General features: G+C 35.9%; 1 protein-coding gene across 1 annotated transcript in view; it reads left to right on the top strand.

The window, feature by feature from the left end:
- Positions 1–2,997: 2,997 nt before the first annotated feature.
- The window catches only part of VCAN (versican), a gene marked incomplete at both ends in the record, with an annotated part of 91,274 nt that continues 70,440 nt past the window's right edge, over positions 2,998–23,831 (top strand). Inside the window, 4 exons of the mRNA XM_084232926.1 lie at positions 2,998–3,067; positions 9,901–10,278; positions 13,352–13,526; positions 13,611–13,738. Coding sequence (XP_084089052.1) covers positions 2,998–3,067; positions 9,901–10,278; positions 13,352–13,526; positions 13,611–13,738 — 751 coding nt within the window. The remainder of the gene's footprint in view (positions 3,068–9,900; positions 10,279–13,351; positions 13,527–13,610; positions 13,739–23,831) is intronic.

The raw sequence follows: 23,831 nt of genomic DNA, 5'->3' as shown, positions 1-23,831 counted from the left end.
CTCAGGCTGCAGTGGTGGTCACGCTGAGACTTAACCCCTAGGCTGCCAGGGATGCCCTTGCTTCTAAGCATTTTTATGAGTAGCAAGTACAGGCATTGGTCACACCTTTGGTGTATGAATGTTCCTTGAATGATGGTGCCCCCTGACACTTCTCACAGGAAATATTGTGGGAATTAGTAAGTTGAATACGATACTAGCTCTGATTTCCAGAAGCCTACAGTTCTACAAAGGAGAGAAAACATGTTTATACATAATGAATCAAATCACATAGCAATAGATTATAGGGCAATATATTATAAGATAAGCATTAATTTATACACTGCTACTATAATGGTAATCTATGTTATCATTTTCAAATTTAAGAGCTTCATATTCTTTTTTTTTTTTTTGCTATTAGTGATCTGAAACCAGGAAGAGAACACCTACAGAAAGATTATATCAGTATTTTTAATATAATATTGAGTATTGAATGTACCATATATCAGTGAGTTAAATATAATTTTATCAGTTGTCACCATCACTCTAGCAATTAAGTACTAATTTTTCACTATTATATAGTGACAGAAAGTGAAAGTGAGAAAGTTAGTACCTTACCCAGAATCACAGCATGTAAGTAGAGTATGTAGAGCTTGAATTCTGGACTATTTGACAGCTAAAGCTCATATTTTTAATATTCTGCCTATAGACGTTTCATGGAAAAAATTGAGAACATTTTTTCCTTGAAGGCTGATAAAAAAAACTGTTGTTTTAAGGATAATTACAAAAAGGTTTCTTACTTGAATCAATTAATATTAATGAACACATTTTCTTTATTACCACTTTATGATACAACCTAAAATTTTATTTTGTTTGGGAACTTTAAACTATAAAATATATGAAACTGATATCTTTATTTTTCTCTGAAATATTGTAATGACATTGAAGTATGAGTGTATCCTTCCTGCTTGCTGTGGTATCTGTAGTAGCCCAGAAATTTAGAGACTTAATTTTCCAGTTAGTGTTTAATAACATGTGTTAGCATATCCCATAATTCTATGAAAAATAATTAAATTAATTATCAAGGTTAATTTACTATTATCAGGTTAATAAGATTAATTTAGTATTATCTCTATGCTTTTAATAAATGTCAAGTGACATGTATGTGGAAAATGAGAGCTCTATATTATAATTAAAAAACACTAATTGAGAATTGTGTATAATTTTATAACTTGTTTTAGAACCCTTCTAATATTTATTTCAAGATATACAAAAAAAAGAATCCAAATAGAGAACATCAAGACAAAAGGAATGACTGTCATAAATTACGAAATTGGACTTGGATTGTTTTTATACCATTTACTCTTCAATCCACTTTTTCCTAAATAGTACAGTATTTATATATTTTCTAAGCAAGATTCTAGGAAGTCATTTAGGACACCAACTCACATATGTATCACTTAATATGTTTTCAGTGATAAGAAACAGAAAGCCCTGATTTTATCGGGTTAAAATAATAAGGGAATTTATTATCTCATATAAAAAAAAAGTTGAAAGGTGTAAGTCTAATGATTGAGAATATAAGCCCCATCTCTCCTAAATCTTTGTCAGCTTTCTCCCTGGAGACTTCTTATACCTGGTGGATGAAGGTACTACAACACTTTCAGGAGAAATATCCTATCATAACAAAGCCCAGTGAAGGAAAGTAACCACCTCTTTGCATCTCTTCTTAGATAAATATATCCTTCCCAGGAATACTCCCCTACTCCTTTCAGAGTTCCCCTCACATCTTTTTTGGCCATAATGGCTGTACTTATTCCCAAACTAATCATTGTTAAAAGGAATGGGACAGGTGTAACTCACTGAAGAAAATCAGGATCATCCCCTGGGGATGATCATCCCCTGGGGTCAGGATCATCTCCTGGGCTAGGGTTTAATACTGTTGCTCCTATAAAGCCTGTGACTTTGTAAAGGAAGGAATATGCTAGAACGAATCAAAGTTTTTTCAGAAAGAAGAAAGAGGAATGTCTACTGGCTAGCCAACCAACAATGGCTGTTACAGAATGGTACGAAATGTAGCTGAAAAGGGACCATCTGTGGAGCTCAAATAATGTTCTGCAGGATTTTTGTTTCTTTGGGTTTTTTTTTTTTTGAGGTCAGCTTTTTGATTTCTAGAGGGTCCCCAACACTGGTACTCATCCTTTTTATGATTATAACTTTAGAGAAATTCCATCTGTAAGGGACCATTCTGAGAGTCAGGTTATATGTTTTCTGCAAGGTCACACAATATATTAACAGCAAAACTCTTTTGGCTGTATTAGGCAAGGTTTCTTGACTCATGCAGGTATTTCTTTTTTCTTTTTCATTCTCTATCCTTCAGACCTTAAAACCATTGGAACTGCTTTAAAATTCATAGCAAACTCTTTTTCTCAGTTCCCTCTAATACATTTATTTTGTTTATTCAGTTTTTTAGAAACTAAACTGAAGTCTTTTCTTTAAAAAGTCTGCCGAGGTGCTTATTCTCTGCTTTGAGCTTGTGTATGAGCCACCAACAAATTCTTCCCCACCTCTCATTTGAAGCAGATTTCTTTCAATTTCTTTCGATGTTGTTCCCCATCTTCTTTTGCTCCATTCATGACCAGTTTCCTGTTTCTAAATAGACTTTGTGGTCACCTTCCCCAATTTGTGCCAGCTCTTAGCCAGTAGTTATTTAGGCTGTGGTCTTTATTGTTCTTCCTACAGCCTATTCAATTGTGGTTGCCCCACAAATCCACATTGTTATATGTCCCAAATTGAGTTCTGGAATTATTTTGGTAACTACCAGATTGGGTGAAATTCAAATGAATAATTAAAGTGTTGGGACAACTCCTATTGCATGTTCCCTCCTGTTTTTATGATCCAAGAAGTGCTGCGTCTTACACTCTCATTACATACAATGCATAAATAGTGTGTGGTTTATGACCTGCCACAAACTTGAATGCTTATTATTTACTTTGTACTTTTATTCATTTCTAGGACAAGATGTTGATAAATATAAAGAGCATCTTGTGGATGTGTTCTACCTTAATAGCAACCCATGCGCTGCAAAATGGTGAGTGTGGAAATAATTTCCTTGGTGATAATTGAAATAAACATGTAAGTACTAGGGTTAGAATCACTAGAATAAAGAATTAATTTTTGATCTATTTGGTGCTAAACATTCCTAATTAAAATATTGGGCTGAAAATTATCATAGTAAATAAACAAATTAAAGCAAAATAATGAAAGGGATGCTGAAGGAGCCAAGGGGGTTTTCAGTAACTTCCAAGATTCTTTTCAGACTGTGCAAAAAGGCTTTTATATGGCGTACTTTAAAATTCCACCTTCTATACTACTCAAAGACTTTCATATAAAAAAAAAAAAGAAAGACAAAACTTCTGGAGACTAGAGTTTGAAGGGTCAAGAAGATTAAGAGAAGGCTGGTAGCCAAGTTTTTGTGTCCTCGCCTCTGCCTTGTCCACCCCTTTTACTTCCCCTTTTTCCTTTCCTCCTATCTCTTCCCCCATCTCTCTCTCTCTTTCTCTCTCAAATGGGTAAGTGTCCTGTACTGTTTATTTTTGTTTATTTATTTTTTGGCTTTATAACAATGAGGTTATTATAATTCCAGATTTGTGGACTATGGATTTCCTGAAAATGAATCTCCTAGTTACATGAGACAGGCAACAGACAGTCCAGATACTTTCAAATTCTTGAAAATAAAGCAGAGTGAGATCGTGGAGAATGCTCTGGTCTAGGGGAGATGGGAGGCCTCTTTGAGAAAGTCTCATTTAAACTGAGATATGAGTGATGAAAGGAAGCTGGCCAGCCAATGTCTGGCCCTGAGTTCCGAGGAAATGAAGTGTGTTGAGCAATAGAAAGGTCGCCATAGTTAGAGAGGGAAGGAGACGATACAGAGAGAGATGGTGGCAGTGGGACCAGAGAATCGTCCTCGGGGTATGTGGAGATGGAGGATTTAGATTAAATAAAGGGTTGGATATGATGTGGAGAGGGCAAGAGAGGAATCAAGGATGAGCTGACTTCTGAGCTGCTCACCTTCCTTGTCTCCATTCTCCTTTCTGGCCCATTTAACAGCTCCCTCTCCATGTATGCGTGCTGTTACAGCTATGATAGCCCATAACACTGCCGTGGCAAGTTATTCCTTTTTCTTCTCCCCAAGCAGACTGTAGGCTGCAAGAAGTTGCCTTCATTTCCTAGCAGAGGGCCTCATGCACTGAGAGCATTAAACGAAATTTCATGTATTTCGTAAATTAGTGACTGAGCAAGTAAACTCATTTATGAATGCCATCAGAGTCTGTTAACTTCCTATGAGTGATTTTTTCCAGCATTTTCAGCAAGTAAAGGTGAAGGTCACAGACAGGAAAGGACATCAGCATGCACTGAAAAGAGACATAAAAAGAAAGATACAGAAAACCAAAAAGTTGGTTTGTGTGGGCAGGAACAGGAGGGGAATTACAGAGAAAGTAGTGGAGAAACTTGAGCGAAAGGGCAGCTACCCCTTCATTCAAACAAAATTTAGACTTTCCCCTGAAAAAAAAGACACAGAAAGGGAGGAAAAACTAAAATACTTCTGTTAGATCTCCCAGAGAGGATTTTAGAACAGTAATAATAGCTAAAAACATTGAGTAATTGTTTGTGGTTGGTTTTGCTTTAAGTATTTTACATAGTTTATTTAATCTCACCTTTCCTCTCATCTGTCCTCTCCGATAAAACAGATGCTTTTATTCTCCCCACTTGGCAGAGGAGGAAATGAAACTACCCAAAGGTTTGGAGGGATAGTTGATATAGAAGATCAGGCACAATGTAGTGACATAGCTAGGAGGTGCTCCATAGTCCCTGGTCTCAACCACTTTGTACACCAAGAATCAAGTTCTTTGTAGTTTGGTCATCACTGCTAGATATGTAACTACAAGATATGTAACAAGTTGGGGGTCATTTCAGAAGAATTTTTTGTCATATGAGACAAAATTTAAAAATATAATATGCAGATAAAACAGATTTACTGAGTTCCCAGTGGGGTAACTGGTTGCTGAGTTCAGTACCAGTACTTTCCTCTTAAGTTTTTCTCTCTTTATTCCTAGGTACTCCGCGGTCAATAACATTAGTGAAAATGTTGCCTATTGCTTTTTCCTTTACTGTAATGCATGGGGAGCTCTTTGCTTTAACAATGTCTATTATATTGATTATCTAGCATTGACCTAGTGACTTGGATATTCCTCTAATATTAATAAATGGAGCCATGTACAGTCATGAGTAAATAAAACGAGAGTAGTACTTCCTTCTTGAGAAATTCCAGTATTCTCTATCTATCATGTATTTGGTCAAGGTCTCTGAATATATGTATTTGGTCAAATTGTATAGATAGAATTTATATCATCCTTGCACTGCAGAATTAACTGACTGAGAATGGAGTGAAATTGATTGTTCACATTTAGAGATTGTTCCCTGATTGCAACTCACTTAGACCATAAACCATCTAATGGCAACAATGAACATTTTGCTGACATTTATTTTTATTACTTGCATTGTCAGAGTTTCAGACAAATTCTTTCAGGTAGCTTTTTTTTTTTCTTTTTAACATGTGTAGTCTATAAACATCTTCTGAACTACTAAATTACTTTCTTAAAATATTTATATTTAGTGAACTTAGTTCTTGTGACCCCAATGCATTAAGACTCAAGATTTCATACACAAAAGACTTGACCACACAGCTTTTTGTTAATCTTGTGAAGACTGAATTCTGCATGACTATTTATTTATCCCTAACTGAAGCTTTTAATTTTCTTAATATCTTTAAACATCCAGAACAATAAATAACCCTTGGGAATATTGCCTTTTGACATCATTTTGTTCCAATACATATTTTTATTACAACACAATTCCTGAACAATGCCCTATGTTTCAGGAACCTCCCAATCAGATAGATTGGACTGAATCTCAAATCTGTCCCTACACTTCTAAAATTGTGAAAAGAACTATTAATACATATATAATTTTGTAATAAATATTAAGGACTTGAGAGTCGTGTATCTTCAGCTCATTTTAAGGAGAAGATAAACAGTCACATAATTTATATCATAATTGAGGCTGATAGTAAATCTGTTTACTCTCCATTTGAAAAAACAGTGTTTTATTTGTGGCCTAGTTAATCATCTAAAGACATCTTCAGGAAGGAAAATAAAATTTCTTAGATCATATGATGAGTAAAAATTGGGAGGATTTTAGAACACAGGATTCCCAGGTCCCCTGTTGGTGGGAGAAATGTGTAAGGTGATTTTGTGTTGTTATCATCTCCCTAGTGGGGTCCAAATTAGAGGACTATGAAATAGGTGAAGATTGCTTTCCAGGGATACCCTCCATAGTGTACATTTATTTTAAAGTTCACAAAATTACTAACAGTTAAGAAAAGCAAATTAAGGAAATAGGGTGGGGTAGAATTAGGAGTCTAGACTCAAAAAGGAACTAAAACTGAGACTTCTTATGTGATTTAATATAGGCACAGGAGACCAATTCAATAAATACCAAGGCTGAAAGATTCTTTGCTTAGGTGTTAAGGAATATGGGCTCTGGCCCAAGTCTATCACCATCCAGTTGGTGAACTGACGGCCACTTTCTGTCAGTGGGAATCCTTAGTAAGAGGTTGGAGCAAACTCACTCCGAAGGTGAACCTTCAGTAAGAGAATTTATTTTTTAAGGCAAGCATTCCATTCCATTTTGCTACTTATTTTTGAGTTACTAATAATCTTAGCATTTTAAAGATTAGTTTAGTGCAGCTAATAGCACACTTCATTTTATTTTCATTTAATTTTGTTAAGTGCCTTAAATCCTATTTTGGATAACTCTATAGATTAGTAATGATAAACACATGACAGCAATGGGAATTATAAATTTGAAGTAGATTAGTTATTTCTATCATAAGCACTGTACTGTGTTGGTTATTAGATTTATTTGTATCCTGTGAAATATTGTACATGTCAGTGTTTTTGAAATTGAATTCCAATCTTTAGCAATAGAGGGTATTTTTTTTTCCTTAAAAAATATGTAGAAGTTTCATAAGTTCTTATTGTAATTTTCAAAACAAATTATGCCCAATGGAATCTACAGGGTTACACTGACAGCTGTATCATTTCTGAATATTTAGATGAATATTCATATTGAAATGTGTGTTAACAATACCTATCTGTTAATGTGTGGCTAACACACTATCTGTGTTGGATACATATCATTTTATTCATTAAGACTCATTATTTCTTCTCATGTAGAGGCTATTCTTACCTGGTTTATCATATTTTCACAAAGTAGGAATTGTTTGAGAATTGATAATATGTTCTATTGTTATTTACAACACATTGAATAGCCAATTAGTAGAGACTGGAAGATGGGAGATGTGGGGCAGGGATACAGAGTCCTTTAAGAGTGAAAGTTTTTTTTTTTTTATGTGGTAGTGTTAAATTGTAGTCAATATATTTATTATTAAAACTAAGGGCTTAAGCAGAATGGCATTCTGCAGATTAATATTTTAGGAGAGTTAGGTGAACAGAAATCAACTTCTTTTAACCCTCCCCACCCAGATATAAGGAAAAGGTAGTGTTTCCTTGCTCAGTGATCCAATCTTCTGAAATACTTTCTCTCCTTTTACTTCCTCCTTGAATTTTATTTTCATTTCCTCCTATATAATGTAGCCATTATCTTAACATTTTTGTTTTCAGATCTTTAGACATAAATTTCACCTTTCAACTGCTTGCTAACATTGTTCCAATTTTTCAAACGTGCATTTTTTTCTCAATAAGAAGTCAGTTTTTATAAGCACTAGACACCAGCCATTCTAAACAATGTCAATGATAAAATATTCCTCCTGGCAGCACCAGACCACCCTTGTGCTCCCACCCTCTCTGAGACCACCTACCCACCCGCTTTCTCTGCTGTCTGACCTGCCATTTAACACTGAGGTGGGAACATATGCCCTTCTATTTTTTAAAGAATGTTTTTCTACTTCACAACTTCTAATTATCAAAGTGATGTTTAGAATTTAAAAGATAAAGAAACAATATGCTGAAACATTTAAAAAGTCCTTCACTTCACTATTCAGAGATGATTCCAGCCTTTTACCATATTTCCTTCTGTCAATTTTTTCTTCACACAACTAAGATCATTTGTATTTATGCCAGAGACCCTTAATAAATTACATTTATAAAAAAAAGATTTATTTATTTATGCATAAAAGAACTGGGGTACAGGCGAGAGGTGTGGAACTGAGGTATAGGCCAGATGTGTGGGGGGTGAGAGGACTCACCAGAAACAGAGAGGGGAACAGGACAGGCAGATCGACTGAAATACACTGCTGAGGGAAGCAGCAGGAGAGGCAGGAGAGGTCTGCTGCACCATGTGGGTTCATCCCTGGCCGGGGATTGAACTCGTGCTGTAGATTGCTTCATAGGTTGCATCTTAACCCCTTGTGCCACCAGGGAGGCCCAATAAATTGCATTTTTAAAGGCTACACAATAAACCACTTTATGGCTGTGCCATACATTTCTTCACTATTCTGTTAATGTATGCATTTAGGCTGCATCCGGCCTGTCACAGTATCTATCCGCCTTGTTTGTCTGTCTACTTAATTTGTATTGAAGTAATGCTGGTTTACAACACTGTATAAGTTTCAGATGTAGGGTCCTCCCTGGTGGTGCAGGGGTTAAAGACAGTGCTATCAAGCTAGCACCAGCCTCTGCAGCATGAGTTCTATCCCCACTCCAGCCAGGGAGCTAACCCTCATGGCTCAGCAGACCTTTCCTGTGTCGCCCGCTGCTTCCCTCAGCAGTGTATTTCAGTGGATCTGCCTATTCTGTTCCCCACTCTCTCTCTGGTGAATCCTCTCACACTCTGCACCTCTGGCCTGTACCCCGGTTCTTGTATACATGCATAAATCTTAAAAAAAAAAAGTTTCAGATGTACAGCTTCACATGCCGATGTGTATATCTCTCCTACATGTCACTGACGGTACAGTTTCCATTCACCACAATTCAATTACACTCCACTGTCTCACACACCCTCTCGTTCCCCGTCCCCTTTGGTAACTACCATTCTGTTGTCAGAATCTAAGGGTTTGTTTTTGTTTTGCTTGATCATTTGCTTTTGATTCTTTATCTTCCATAGATGAATTAAATAATAAGCTGGATGTCTTTCTCCATAGGACTTATTTCACTTAGCATAATACCTTCAAGATACATCCATGTTTTCACAAATGACAAGATTTCATCATTTTTTTAAATAGCCCAGTAGTATTCCAGTGTGTATGCATATCACATCTGCTTTATCCATTCATCTACAAGTAGGTATAGGTTATTCCACATATAGCTCTTTTGAATAATACTTCAACGAACATAGGTGTACATATATCTTTTTGAATTAATGTTTTTGTTTTCTTTGGGTAAATGCCCAGAAGCAGAATTGCTAGGTCATATGGTAGTTCTATTTTCAATTTTGAGGAATGTCCCTATTATTTTTCATAGTGGCTGCACCAATTTACCTGCCCACCATTGGTGTCTGAGGGTTTGCCAAATCTGCGTTGTTGATTCTAGTCTGCCTTTCTCCTTTTGTCTTTTATTGCTTGCTTCCCTATACTTGCCTTATTTCATTTATGTTAAACACTGTTATAAATTCTTAAAATGAATGCCATACTCTAGTACATAAAAATTAGCATGATTAATCCATGCCTGTTATGAGACATTTTTGAAATGGTATACTATTCTCTGTATATAGATAAAGTTAATTATTTGACATATTTGAAGATGTTACTAAACTTGTGTAAGGGTTTCTTATTCGTTCAGATACTTAGTACACTCAGTTTGGGTTTTACAGCACTGCTAATTTGGTATTTTCTCTTTCCTCTAGTTAAAGTGGAAAAAAGTCCACCTGTTAAGGGTTTCCTCTCTGGAAAAGTGAACCTACCTTGTCATTTTTCAACCATGCCTACCTTACCACCTGGTTATAACACCACCAGTGAATCTCTCCGAATCAAGTGGTCTAAGATGGAAGTGGATAAAAATGGAAAAGATTTAAAGGAGACTACTGTTCTTGTGGCCCAAGATGGGAATATCAAGATCGGGCAAGGTTTCAAAGGGAGAGTGTCAGTGCCTACACACCCTGAGGCTGTGGGGGACGCCTCACTCACTATGGTCAAAGTGCGTGCGAGTGACGCAGGTCTCTACCGCTGTGACGTCATGTATGGGATTGAAGACACACAAGACACAGTATCATTGGCTGTGGAAGGTAAGGTTTTCAGAATCTGTAAGAAAGTGGTATAACATGATACCTAATTCAGAAGTGCTGTAAAACAGTGCTCAAAAGAAATGATTATTCAGGGTTTGGAAAGGTGGAAAAAACATCCATCAACCCTACAGTCCATGTTCGTTCACCAAAAATGAAACACAGTTTGGGGTTAAAGAAGGGGCCATTTTATGTAGCAGTTTTCATTGAGGTGATGCAGTAGAGTATAGCGGATATAGCGAATAACTCAAGACATGGTTAACAGTTAGGGAATCACTATAAATTATTGAGACCTATCGGTTGCTTTTCAAGACTGTCGTATGATCTGCTTTTTGTTTTAATTTTCGCATGTGAATGAATACACACATAAACATACACGCATGTGCACAAATCCTTTTCTTCACTTTTTTCATTCTTCTAGAACAATTAATAAATCTTTGAGGTTTTTTTTAAGAAATGTAAATTCTATTTTAACTTTCATTGAAGAAATAGGTACTTATTGGTACTTAATAAATACCATAATATATATCACAGTGCCTTAAAACAGCCAGGACTCAGTAAATATTTGAATTGGTTCAAAGTAAGAATTCAAGAAAAATTTTTAAAGCTTGATACATTAATTGTTTTCCATTAGGTTTTGCAATGAAACACTGTAGCTTTATCCTCTTTTCAGTGGTGGTTTCCATGTCATTTGAATTTAAGTTAAGAGACAAAGCAACAAAAAATTGCTTTAATTGGGCACACACTTAATGACATAGCTCTCGGAAGCATGATATTTTGGCAAGTTATTAAGCAAAATTCTAATAACCAGGCATGATGAAACAGAGTTTCTTACAACCCTCCATTTCCCTATAAAATATTTACCTTTCATATATATATACAAAGGGCTTTATTAAAACTCTTTCTTGTCTAGCCAAAAGGAAATTCTTTGCATTTCAGATGCTACAAATTAACTTCCTGAACATCCTTTTATATTCAGATTCTATTGCTTCCTTATATAAATCTATTTTTATGTTGTCCAAGCATCCACTAAATATCTTGGGCTCTTGGCTCTTCTATAACCCTTTTATCATTTATTTTAATTAAACTGAGATCTTTTTATCCTGTTGATATTTCTCTCCTACTGTCCTTCTATATCTCTCCTTACATATATGGTGCTAAATACACAGGATATATATACACTTATAGAATATATCTATTTTAAATCCTAAAAAAAGTTTAACAAATTCTTACAGTTTTCATCACTGAGAAATTAGCAATGTATTTTCCCTTTGCTCCCCTGAAACAGTGAAAACCTTCCACTTAGTCTCCTTAGCCACATGACATCTTCAAATTATTGCAATGATTGCAGATATTTATACAGATTTATGTTGTTTGATATCTTGGTCATGGAGGCTCCTTTGTGTCTCCTGACTGCCAATCTTCAGTGCTCATGAAAATTTTTTAATTACCAAGAAGTCTGTTTGGATCTTTGGTCAGCATAACATTAATTTAAAGTCATTCAAATTCTTGCTTAAGCCTTTATGAGCTACCTCTTATACCAGATAGCACTATATTTACTTTCTGATCATTTTAGTATAGTACTATAAGGATAAAATTTTTCTGAAAGGCATTTGATGAAATTTTCTTTGCAGTGTCAGAAATGGAAAAGTGAATGTAAGTTGTCAGTACATCTACTTGGTGAGATCGCAGGTCATTTTGTGTTGATGCTAGTCAGAACTACTTATCTATGACATGCTAGTCAGTTGCCCTGTAGTGACATTGTGGGATATAACTGTCTTGGAAGAGAGAGACAATCTATGAGTGAGTTTGTGGAAGACAGACTTTTATTTAGAAGTGAGACTGAGCAATAGACTGTTGTCAACCCAGCAAATTACTAGGAATAAAATGATAGTGAAAGGTGTCTTAGAAATCACAATTCATTCTATTTAACAAGAAAAGTGGCCTTAATTATATGACTCTATGAATTTCCTCCTTAGTAACCCATTGTGCTATTTTCTATTTTCAGTGTTGGCTCAGGCACATCAGCTTCACTCACATTTCAGTCTTGTAGAAATGAGTCACCATATTTACTTCACTTAAAAATAGAGATGCCCTTGTTGATGTGGAAGAAGACCCAATCCTTCATCTGCTTCTTATCCACCCCTTTGACAATTCCTTGTGCCGTGGAGCACAGCTCAGGAACCACTAGTTTGGGCAATTCCTAAAATACAACTAAGTGGAATTAGAGGCAAATATTGGGATACCTGGCTTATACTCAGGGGAATCTGGAGAACTGTTTTTCAGGCCTTCTTCGGTATAAAAGTCAATCAATATATCTTCCACAGCAGAGACCCTAAGTTATGCTGGTGAAATCATGAATACTTAAAAATAACATCTGGATAGTACAGAGTAACCTACCCAATATTTTAAATCCTTTAACTAATTTGACATTCACATTAAGCAAATGACTAACATAAGCAATATTAGGTTCACTTGTGGGGGAGGAAATTGAGGTTCAGTATATGATTAAGGACTTGTACATGATGAGAGAGTAACTTAGAGATTGGTACAGCTTTCTCACACGTACATTGTACATTGTCTTTTCGATCTTAGGATGTGGTCTCTGAAAGTAAATAGTTCAGTGTTTTACATTTGGAGGAAGTGGAATTAAGAAATGTTCCATGGACTTCTATTGAGTTGGCCCTCGGTCAAATCATGAAGTAATAGAAGTCAATTTTTTGGCTCCCTTAACAATTTGTATTTCCTTTGGTTCCTATGTAGCCTGAAAGCTGCCTTTCATCCGGACAGCTATCCACCACCTGGGAATTAGAAGCTTCTGTCTTTTTCTTAGATTGTTTGTAGAAAATTCCTGGCTAAGAAACTCCATCATGGAGCAGCATGGGGCATCTGAGTGAATGACATTTCTGGGGCTCCTCAAATCACCATGATTTTTCACAATGCTACAGAAGATGAAAATGTTTGGATGATGTTATTACCATGTTAGCAATTAATTGAATATATTGCTCCAATGACAAATATTGCATAGTGAGGTGGGAACTTAAACGTCCTTGTAACTGTACTGCTGTCTTCACAGGGGTTGTGTTTCACTACCGGGCATCCACCAGCAGGTACACGCTGACCTTTGAGACTGCGCAGAAGGCTTGTATGGATGTTGGGGCAGTCATAGCAACCCCAGAACAGCTCTTTGCTGCCTACGAAGATGGATTTGAGCAGTGTGATGCAGGCTGGCTATCCGATCGGAGCGTTAGGTGAGAGTTGTAGGGACCACAGGCTTACTTTGTCAATTGCTGAATGAAAAGAAAGTGTTTCTTACTAGTCCTTTGTTTCCCCAGATACCCTATCCGGGCTCCCAGAGTAGGCTGTTATGGAGATATGATGGGGAAGCAAGGAGTCAGGACCTATGGCTACCGTTCTCCTCATGAAACTTATGACGTGTACTGCTATGTGGACCATCTGGATGGTAAGATGTTCAGACTGTTCAGATGTTTATATGTTCAGATGTTTAGACTGTAGCTGTAGCTTTACTGGGACTAAGAACTTTTGGGAAAGACTGAGGGCATGCTGGGAGAGAGCAAGTGTTCATGCTTGTGTGGATTCCAAGCAGCAACATTTAGTTTAAATGACCATATGATTCAGTGGTGAAATAAGCTTAAATTAAAGTGGAAAGAGAAGGAGGAGTGTGTAAGTGGTTATGCAGGTTGGAAATGTCTTTAGTTAATGGTAGGTTTCCTTTCAGTTATGCTGCTATTGGCTCGTACCCAATACGCTTTTAGAGCCTTCAGAATAGAAAGCTGTAAGGGTGGTACCTATTCTTGTGAGAAGTCAGGTAAATATCCTATGATAACAAACCACTATGAATCTAAGTGCTGATAAACACCACAAAGTACAACTAAATAATGGAAACTAGCACAGGAGGATTTTCATGTTTTACTTCTTGTGTTTACTTTGACACACTAATATTCTGAGCAATTATTCTCCTAACCAATATTTGTATGTTAAATATAGCAATAGTTGTCAAAGTCCTTTAGGTATTTAAAAAACATATGGCATAATCATTTCTCACTCAAGTTATAGGTTCTTAAAGAAAAGTTTGAGTTCAGTAGTGGTGACATTACTTAAGTGATACACAATTCAGATTTATTATAAGACACATGGAATAGAAATTTTTGAGTCTTTTGAAAAGGGGTTTCATTTGTACTAACAGGCATCTTCAAAACCTAAATGTGTTCACAGAAGTAGTGAGTTGAGTTATAATTTTAGTTTTGGCAGCATGTGCATATAAAGAATGGCCTCAATTTTCTGACATGTAAAGTGAGGAGATCAGACAAGGTAATTCCATGGTCCTTTTCTAACATTAAAATTCTGTGATTCTATGTCTTGAATACACACCCTCTGAGATTGAAAGCTAGAAAGTAAGCAGTTTATATTTTCCTTATGCTCAGATTAAATTTGAATAGGAAGTCCAGCCTTATAGAAAGGCTGCTTCAGTGTCATTCTCTAGCATCTTCACATTCTTATCATAATTATCATATCAGACTGGTAAATGTATTTTCCAAACCCAAATTGAAACTAATATTAACAATTTCAATTTTTATAAATGGACAAAAGGAGAACATATAATTTCCAAGCTATGGTTTATATTTGAGATATATAGAAAGATAGATATAGATAGCTCTAAATTCCATCCTTTAAATTTAATTGGTTTTTTGTTTTACAGAAGAGGAAATGGTTGGTAGGTTGATCTCATTCTAGGAAATAAATTTGACTATTTTAGTGAGATAGAAACCTGTATCCAAATTCACTAAGATGGAACTTGTTTAACATTGTTGTTTTAATTTAGAATACTATCTCTTAGTGATATCAATAAACATTTCTGGAATGGTGGTAACCTTGGAACTGAACCAGACAGTTTTTGAAAAAATATATAAAAGATCTAATTACCTAAAATATCTTTACCAAATTTAATGGAAATGGTGACTTTCGGGTACAAATTCAAATTCTAATCTGAAGAAGCATTACAAGGCAGCCTCACTGAAGGAAAGCCAGCCGTATGTACCCACAGTGTCACAGGAGAGTATAGCAACCCCTCTGTGTGTCTGTTCTTGTCCGATTGTGATGAAACTACCAAAACCTTACTTTCTAAGGCTACATATTTCTAACTTTAAAAGAATTCTTTCAAGCCCAGAGGATGTTTTAATTCTGTAGAAGTTCCAGAAACTCCACGCCCTCTATTAATACTGTTAGACCCACTTTTGATATGTCTTGGGGTGAAAGTCCTGACAGGGATCCCTAGTCAACTATTCCCTTGGGAGGGCCTCCTCTCTCCCCCAGAAGCTTAGAGCATCAAATTGGTGTTTGGAGAATTGACCTGTTAGAAGAGTAGCTCTGGGCATCGCCCACCATGAGGAAGGAGACACCAGTCTTTTAGGAGGTCTCTTCTCCATTAATGCCATTATCCCTTCTGCGGCAACTTTGTCAACCCAGTATCTGGCCCAGTATAAACCAAGGTGTGGTTTTTTTTTTTTTTTAATTATTTAGCTATGCATACAAGAACTGGGGTAAGGATAAGGCCAGAGGTGTGGGAAGTGAGAGGATTCATCAGAGACAGGGTGGGGAGCAAAACAGGCAGATCTACTGAAATACACAGCTGAGGGGAGCAGCTGGAGAGACAGGAGAGGTCTGCTGTGCCATGTGAGTTAGCTCTGGCTGGGGGTCAAACTGGTGCTGCAGTGCCTGGCAATAGCTTCATAGTGCTGAGCTTAAACCCTTGCGCCACCAGGCAGGCCCTCCAACTGTGTTTTATATAGTTATTTGGGATGAATGTTCCACCTATTTGATGACTAAAAACTTGTAAAGTGTAATTTTAGTTGAGATATTTATATCAAAGCAGTAGAATATGAAATTTTTTGTTTTAGCACCTAAAAAGAGAAAGATAAAAAAGCTATATAAATATTCTGTAACACTGGCTGACATTTCTGTCCATAGAGTAACAAATCCTTTATTTGTCTCATAGAAGAAACTTTGCAAGTCTGGAGCATATTTACTATGTTTACAATGACATTAAAAAAAAAACAAAACAAAAAACAAAAAAAACTTTTTCCTCCTTGTTTGTTGTCCCTGGGAAGAATTAGCAAATCTTAACACACTGATTTTTTCTCTCTGGGCTTGAAATTGGATGCCAAGGGGTTAAAGAGACCTTTTATAGAGTTGATATAAAAGGAAGATCACAAGACCATTCTTGTAAGATGTCTCTCCCGCATTTTGGGAGTATATGGCCTCCCTTTGAAGTAAAAACCGTTGGCTAAACTATGAATTTATAAAAATTCTTGTGGAAAGTTGGCTATATAAAATTACATCTGGTTTTTCAAGTGTCACATTGATAAAAAGATATTTTGGAGGTAAGCTGAAATTCCTCATAATAGATGTTCATTGCTATATTCATAGGTATAATAATTACCTATGGGGAAGCTCTGTGTGTGTGTGTGTGTGTGTGTGTGTGTATGAGAGAGAGAGAGAAAGAGCAGTGAAAATTTAAAGGTATTAATGTAATATGTATAACAAAGCACATTCATAGGAATTATGAACTAAGTTGCAATTACTTTAGATCAAAGCCATATTATCCACATGGTCTGAAGAAAATGAAATAGGTAGAAGATGAAACCTAGCTAAGGAGACAATTAATTTTCTGTTTTAATTTAGTTATTTATCATTAAAGCTATTTAGTTGACACTAGGTTAACCTATATATTTTTTTCATTTCTTGTTTTATAATGTTTTATTTATTGTGACATATGTGTTTCTATATAAAATTCAAATAATTGTTCTAGATCCAGCCAGCTGGCAGGGTCATCTGAATCTTTTCTAAGGTGGTGATTATAACAGCTATAATGGTCACTTTACAAAGAAGGGTGGCATTTTGAATATGAGTGGAACTTAATGCCTGAACGTTAGCAAATAATTAAAAATAACACTGTGGCAAAATAAGAATTTCCATATTATCCTTCCCAAATTGTTTGAAATAATTTTATCCTCTGACTACATTACCTTTTTGAACACAATGTTCAGGAATTATCTGGCCTCTGACTCCCCATAGAAGGCCATGGACACATACATGTGTTCACTTTACCTCTGAAGGATTTAACTATATCTGCAAGTGCTTTTGGGCAATATATTTCTGTGCTAAAAACTGGCAGTTTGGCAGGAAGTATATGTATCCAAATAAATCTATAGCAAAGAAAAAAAATCCTAAATAAGAGAGTGACAGAAAAAATAGAATACAATGTAAATATTTTAGTTTAAAAATTCAAACTTTTAAAGGAATCAAATCTAAGTGAACTGAATAGACAATTTATTTCAGTGGCAGGTTCATCTAAGAAAATAGTCTCTAGTCATAGGGGTTTAATTCTCTCTGCAGATAAATGAGAGTGTTGCAGGTGAGGTCAGACTATTTTCTTTGATGGCTGACCATCTTTGTTTCCTTGCAAATGAGGCAATGCTTGCAGTCTTATCTCCAGAAGTGGCAGACAATTGAGCAAGAGTTTCTTGTCCCTTTTACCTGGACAACCTTGGGGACCTCATCCTGTTCTTTGATGGTCTGTATTTTATGTCACTACCTTTGGCTTTTTCTTCACCTGGAATAACTGACCACCCTGCCATTCCAATTCTCTGACTTTTCACACAGCCTCCTAGCCCTTGAGGGGGTGTATACAATGGGTTCTCTCGTTTTTCTCAAAACTCCTTCCCAAGTCCTCATTGATCTTTCTCACCTTTACTATCTTTGAATCTTGAATATACAATTGTGATGATCAGACTTCCGCAAATTTTTGCTTTCCCCTCTCTCTCCTATTTGATGTGGGCTCTGGGAAAGAAGAGGTGTGTCTATCCCCCAAGGTTTTGGGCACATAATTAGTGCTCCATAAATTGAATTGGACATATGAGTTATTCATGAATTAAACCTCAAACTATAGGTGTCCAGTCTGCTCCCTTGTTTCACACTTGTCTCTTGCAGAACACACTTCTCAGCCCTCCTCACTATTCTACTTGCTTCCCAATTTTTCATTGTTCCAATTTCCTATCAGTTCACCTCATTTATTTTTGTTTTCTGCTATGCAAATTGTAAGACAAAATAAATGACCAAGGCAAAATATACCGAAAGAACGACAACAAAAAAAAGAAAGATGAAAGTGATAATTTCTAGTTTTGTATGTCTAGCCATGAACATTCTTCTGAATCCCATACCCAGATTTCTAGCTTAGTGAGTCATTTTTGTGTCTCCTGTCTGGTTTTAATTCTCACAAGGAGTTCCATGCCTTTAACAAATCTTCAAGGAGCCTGTTTTATAACCATTAGAACACTTAAAATCTAACCATGACCATGTTGTTACCCAACATGACATTGTGCGTCGGCTTTCTCTTGCCTTTCTCCTCAAGCGCACTCTGCTTCAAAGCACCTCAAAACTGTCTGCAGTGACCTGCTCCAGCCTCCATAGTCCCCATGCTCGCTCCTGTCTGCAGTTTCTTTTTGTCTTCTCAGAGAACCCGCACCCTTCATCTTTCCAACATCTGCTCTTCCCTGTGCCTGACACCTCATTGCTTCCAAGAGCCCATCCTGCGGTTTCCTAACCCTGCTCATCCTGCTTATCTTGAGTTTTTCTGACTCTGAACTCCACTTTGTGCAGAGTTAATTCTACATATTTGGTGTTAGTTTGTTCTTTGGTTGCTTCATTGTTATCAAATATCAGATGTTATCTACTAGTTTTGTTTCTGCAAAACTTCTGTAAAGTCATCGCGATAAGGCCATAAACATCTTTGATAGCTCTCCCTATTGCAATGAAGGACTGATTTAATAATAGACACATAATAGTTACTCCAGAAAAACTTAGGGGTAATGCAGTATTTCTTTAAATTTTGTCCCTCCCACAGATTGCTTTATCACCCTTCCATTTCTATAATATGTAGAGGAAAAAATGCTTTGCTTGCTCATCAAGTTTTCTGAGGATTTGGTTTTTTGCCTTTAATCTATCAGGGTGAGCCTACTATTCTTCTTTGAGTTTCTCCTCTCACTTTTTCTGTGGTGCCTGTTACAAATAATTCCTTTCTCCTTCCCAGAATCTCACAGTAACTTTCCTTTTTTTGCTGTTCTACCCAGTGGCCTTCTCTGGGATTGGTTTCTTTGTACTTATTCACAAATTATAAGGTTTTTCCAAGTGCTTCCTTGCGTCAAATTCCTGCATAACTATGTCATCTCTGTGATTGGTCTAATGCCTCTATGTCATTTCGTATCTGAACTAGAATCAAATTAACCTTTCTTTTTGTTGTCTCCTGAGCTCCTTTACATATGAAAATTTAAAAATTTAGGTAAAGATCTGAAAATCATTAAGCAGATCTTTGAGCAAGGCTTAGCTCTAGCTTTTGGGAAACTTCACACCAAAATCAGGTCTCTCCTTCCTGGAGAGTCTCAGATTGACATTTAAGTTAATAGAATTACAGTAGGTAATTGTACAAAATATTTCACTTGTGGGGATTATTAAAGAATTAGTAATGTGTGTCTTTACTGGGCTTATTCCATTAAAAAGTCCCAAATCAGCTGCAAAAGCTTCCTGCAGACTGTGGTGCACCATGTGATTAAAATACTGATTCTGGATCATAGACCCTCCTAAGGGTGCTCGAGGATGCGGAACATTTTTAGTCTCTGTAGAACTCACAGAATCTTTGATCATTATATAAGAAGCTTTTGGCTTCTCATATAATATCATTAACATACTTAGGTAGTGGGTTTGAGCCTGAACTCGGAATTGTTTTTTTTAAGTATTTGAGTGGTCTGAGTCACTGAAGAAGGCACCACTGGCAGCACCTCTGGAAAATGACACCCCTATTTAATACAGTGACTTTAATAGGTTGGCTGTGAGCTAGCTTGAGGGCTGGGGTAGGGATAGGCACCCTTTATTTTATGGTTGCATTATTATGTGACCAATCCTCATGAAAACCTTATCAGGTATTTTCTGAAAACCCTCATTTTCACACATAAGGTAACTGAGGCACAGAGAGCTTAAGTGGGTGGATATACCCTCCTTCTTGTTCCACTTCAGTAAACTCTCAGAACCCCCAAAGAACCCCAGCGGAGAAACAGGCAGCATTATGAACCTGAATATGCAAAATGCTCTCTCAGCATCCCCAAATCTCTGATTTCTCACATGAAAAATGATCTAATTCTTATATTCTTATTTGAGTAAAGATTGCATTACTGGTTGGTTTACAATAATTTGAATTGCTGGATTAAACGGTGACTATTTTCCACTTTTTAAGTTGCTCCTGAACTTTTCCATTTCAAATTCTCACCTGCAATATGTTTAAGTCCCAATCCTTTGCATTTTTGCCAACTCTTGTTTTTATCTGACATTTTCATTATAGCCATCCTAATGCATATGCAGTGATATCTCATTATGGTTTTGATTTGTGTTTTCCTGATGACTAATGGTGTTGAGCAACTTTTCTTGTGTTCTTTGGCCTTCTGCCAACATCTATTCAGAAACTGCACACTTTTAATTGAGTCATTTGTTTTTTTTTGTTACTGAGTTATAAGGTAATATACTTTAGATTCAAGTGCCTTTTTAAATATATTATTTGCAAATATGTTCTCCTATTCTGTCAGTTGGCTTATCCTGTCCTGACCGAACTTGTTGAAGCAAATTTTTTTAAATTTTGTTGAAGCATAATTTATCTACTTCTGCTTTGCTTGTTTGTGTTTTTGGTGACCTAGCTAAGAAAACATTGCCAAATCTCTAGTCAGGAAGACTTACTTGTGTGTTTTCTTCTAAGAGTTTTACAGGGTTTGTTTTGTTTTGCTTTTGTTTTTTTTTTTTTTGGTGGCCTAAACCACAGACATTTATTTGCTCATATTTCTGAGGGTCAGACATCCAAAATCGATGACCAAAAGGGTTGGTTTTCTTGAAGAATTAGTGGGCTCTTTCCTTGGCTTACAGATCATCATCTTATGGTGTTTTTACATGTTTTTTTTTCTTCCTATGTGTGCCTATACCCCCATGTCTTTTAACTACTAATTAGGTCACCACTAGTATTGAATGAGAGTTCCATGCTAAAGATCTCCTTAAAACCCTTTATCTCCAAATCCTCTCCTTAAATCACTAATCTTCAAATATGGACACATTCCATGGTGTTACAGGCTTGGTCTTTACCATGAGTTTTGAAGAGACAGAATACAGGTCATACCGCATAATCTTAAATTCAAATCCTATGTTACTTCACACATGCATATGAGAGCTTGTGGAATAAGAAAGGTACTTATTTAAGCATAAAGTTTCTTTAAACCTCAATTTTAAAAATGATCAATAAGGACAGAATATCAACTACACTCTTTCTTACATTCTTAATATCAACAGAGCCTCTCTGTACTGTGTATTCTTATATTAAGGCGAGAAGAGAAAGTGCAGGTGTCCCCACATAAGATGCTGTCATAGGGTTTCCCCCAGGTATGAATTCTGATGTGTCAACTAAGTCCTGGAATTTACTGATCTTTCCCATATTTCTACAGACCTAAGGCTTCTCTCCACTGTAAATTCTTACATGTTAATTATAATGTGAGATATTAGTGATGATGTTCCCTTGTTGCTCACATTCATAGAGTTTCTCTAAGAGTTTTATTAGTTTTAAGTTTTACTTTGGTTTTGATCTGTTTTGAGTTAATTTCTATTTATCATATAATGAAAACATCCCAGTTCATTCTTTTGCATGTGGAAATTCCATTGTGCTAGCAGCATTTGTTGAAAAGATTCTTTTTCCCCATGTTATGGTTTTGATACCTTGTTGAAATCAATTGATCATAGACATGTGGGTTTACTTCTGGACTCTCTTTTCCATTGATCTGTATGTCCCTGCTTATGTCAGTACCACATTATCTTGTTTTCTAATGTTTTTCATCAAATTTTGGAATTGGAAAGGTTAAGACCTCTGTATTCTTTTTCAAATTATTTTAGCTCTTCTGTGTCACTTGAGTTCCCATACGAGTTGATGATCACTGCCAATGTCTACAAAGTGGGTAGGAGGAATTATGATAGAAAGTGCACTGAGTCTCTAGGTCAATTTGAAGTGTATTGCCATCTTAACAGTATTAAATCTTCTGACCCATGAATGTGGAAGGCTTTGCTGTTATTTTTAGAAGTTTTTTTAAAAATTTCTTTCTACAATGTTTTATAGCTTTCTGATTATAAATTTTATAAAACTTTTGTAAAATTTAGACTATATGTTATTTTTTGATGCAAATATAAATGAGATTTTCTTTATATAATTCTCTATTTTTAAAGTAATATTGCTTATAACATTATAAAAGTTTCATGCATGTATCATTGAAAATAAATATGCTACATTAAGTTCACTACTGAAAGTTCACTTTTATCCTTTGCCAGTCATCTCCTTTGTTCCAATTAGAGTAGAAATGCAATTGATTTTTTAGACATTAACCTTGTATCCTGTATCCTAAAACTTTGCTAGTTAGTTCCGATAACGAATAAGCAGATTGTAAACAGAATCCTTAGGATTGTCTATATATCATCACTTCACATCATAATTTTACTTATAATAAATAGAAATGTCTTGATATAAACCCTTTGAAACATGTGACAATTATTTGCTTTAAGGTTTTTAATATCCAGGCCTCCAGAGTTCTGAATCAAAAGAGCTTCTTTGGAAATACAGTGGCCACTTACCTCTTGGCTATGCAAATAAAAGACAAAACAAAACTAGGCTGGTCCTCCTGTGAGGACCCGCAGTCATACTGTGCCTGTCAAACCAAATAACACATTCAATCTCTTGCGTATTTTGAAGATTCAGACACCCAGAAATTTTTTAGAATGCTTTCTCATTCTAATTAAAATCTCACTGCTCTGTCAATAGGAAAGAATGAGATCTGACATCCTGAAACCATAAAAAAATCTGTTTAAATTTTAGCGAGCCTTCTTGTGTCTTTAAACTCTTCAAATTGACATACATGAAATCTTGTATGGTAGAACATTGTTGATTATGTGACTTCCTTTTCCCATGGGCATTGTGTAACTTAAAGAATGTTAGTTGACTATCACAGAGTTAGAGGAGAATTCTCTAATAATTAATTACAGGTTAAATTTTTCAAAACCTAAGGTCTGTTATTTAGGCCACATTATGCCTCTACTTTAGCCTAAGACAAGTGAGAAATTTGAAAGGTGTTGACCTGGTTCCAGTCTCATCAGGCTTCCACATTAGAAACATTGCTCCACTAACACTAGTTCTGATTCTGAAATGAAATGAAGATAACTTGGCAGCCCTTGAGGTTTTCTGGTCAATGTCATCAGAAGGTTTGTCTCTGTGCAGGGTAAAGGATCAAATCTAAGGGAATTGACATGCTTTCTAATTATCTACAAATATTGGCCTTTAAAATATTATGAGGTAGCATATTTTAACTACTAATCAAACATATATAGCTGAATAATGTCATGACCCAGAAGATTATGAGAATTGGCCTTTGTTCTTTGTTTTAATCTTGTGTACACAGGAGAGAGAAAGG

This window comes from Talpa europaea (assembly GCF_964194135.1).
Source record: "Talpa europaea genome assembly, chromosome: 5".
Taxonomy (NCBI): Eukaryota; Metazoa; Chordata; class Mammalia; order Eulipotyphla; family Talpidae; genus Talpa; species Talpa europaea.
This window is presented reverse-complemented; position numbering and strand designations above follow the sequence as displayed.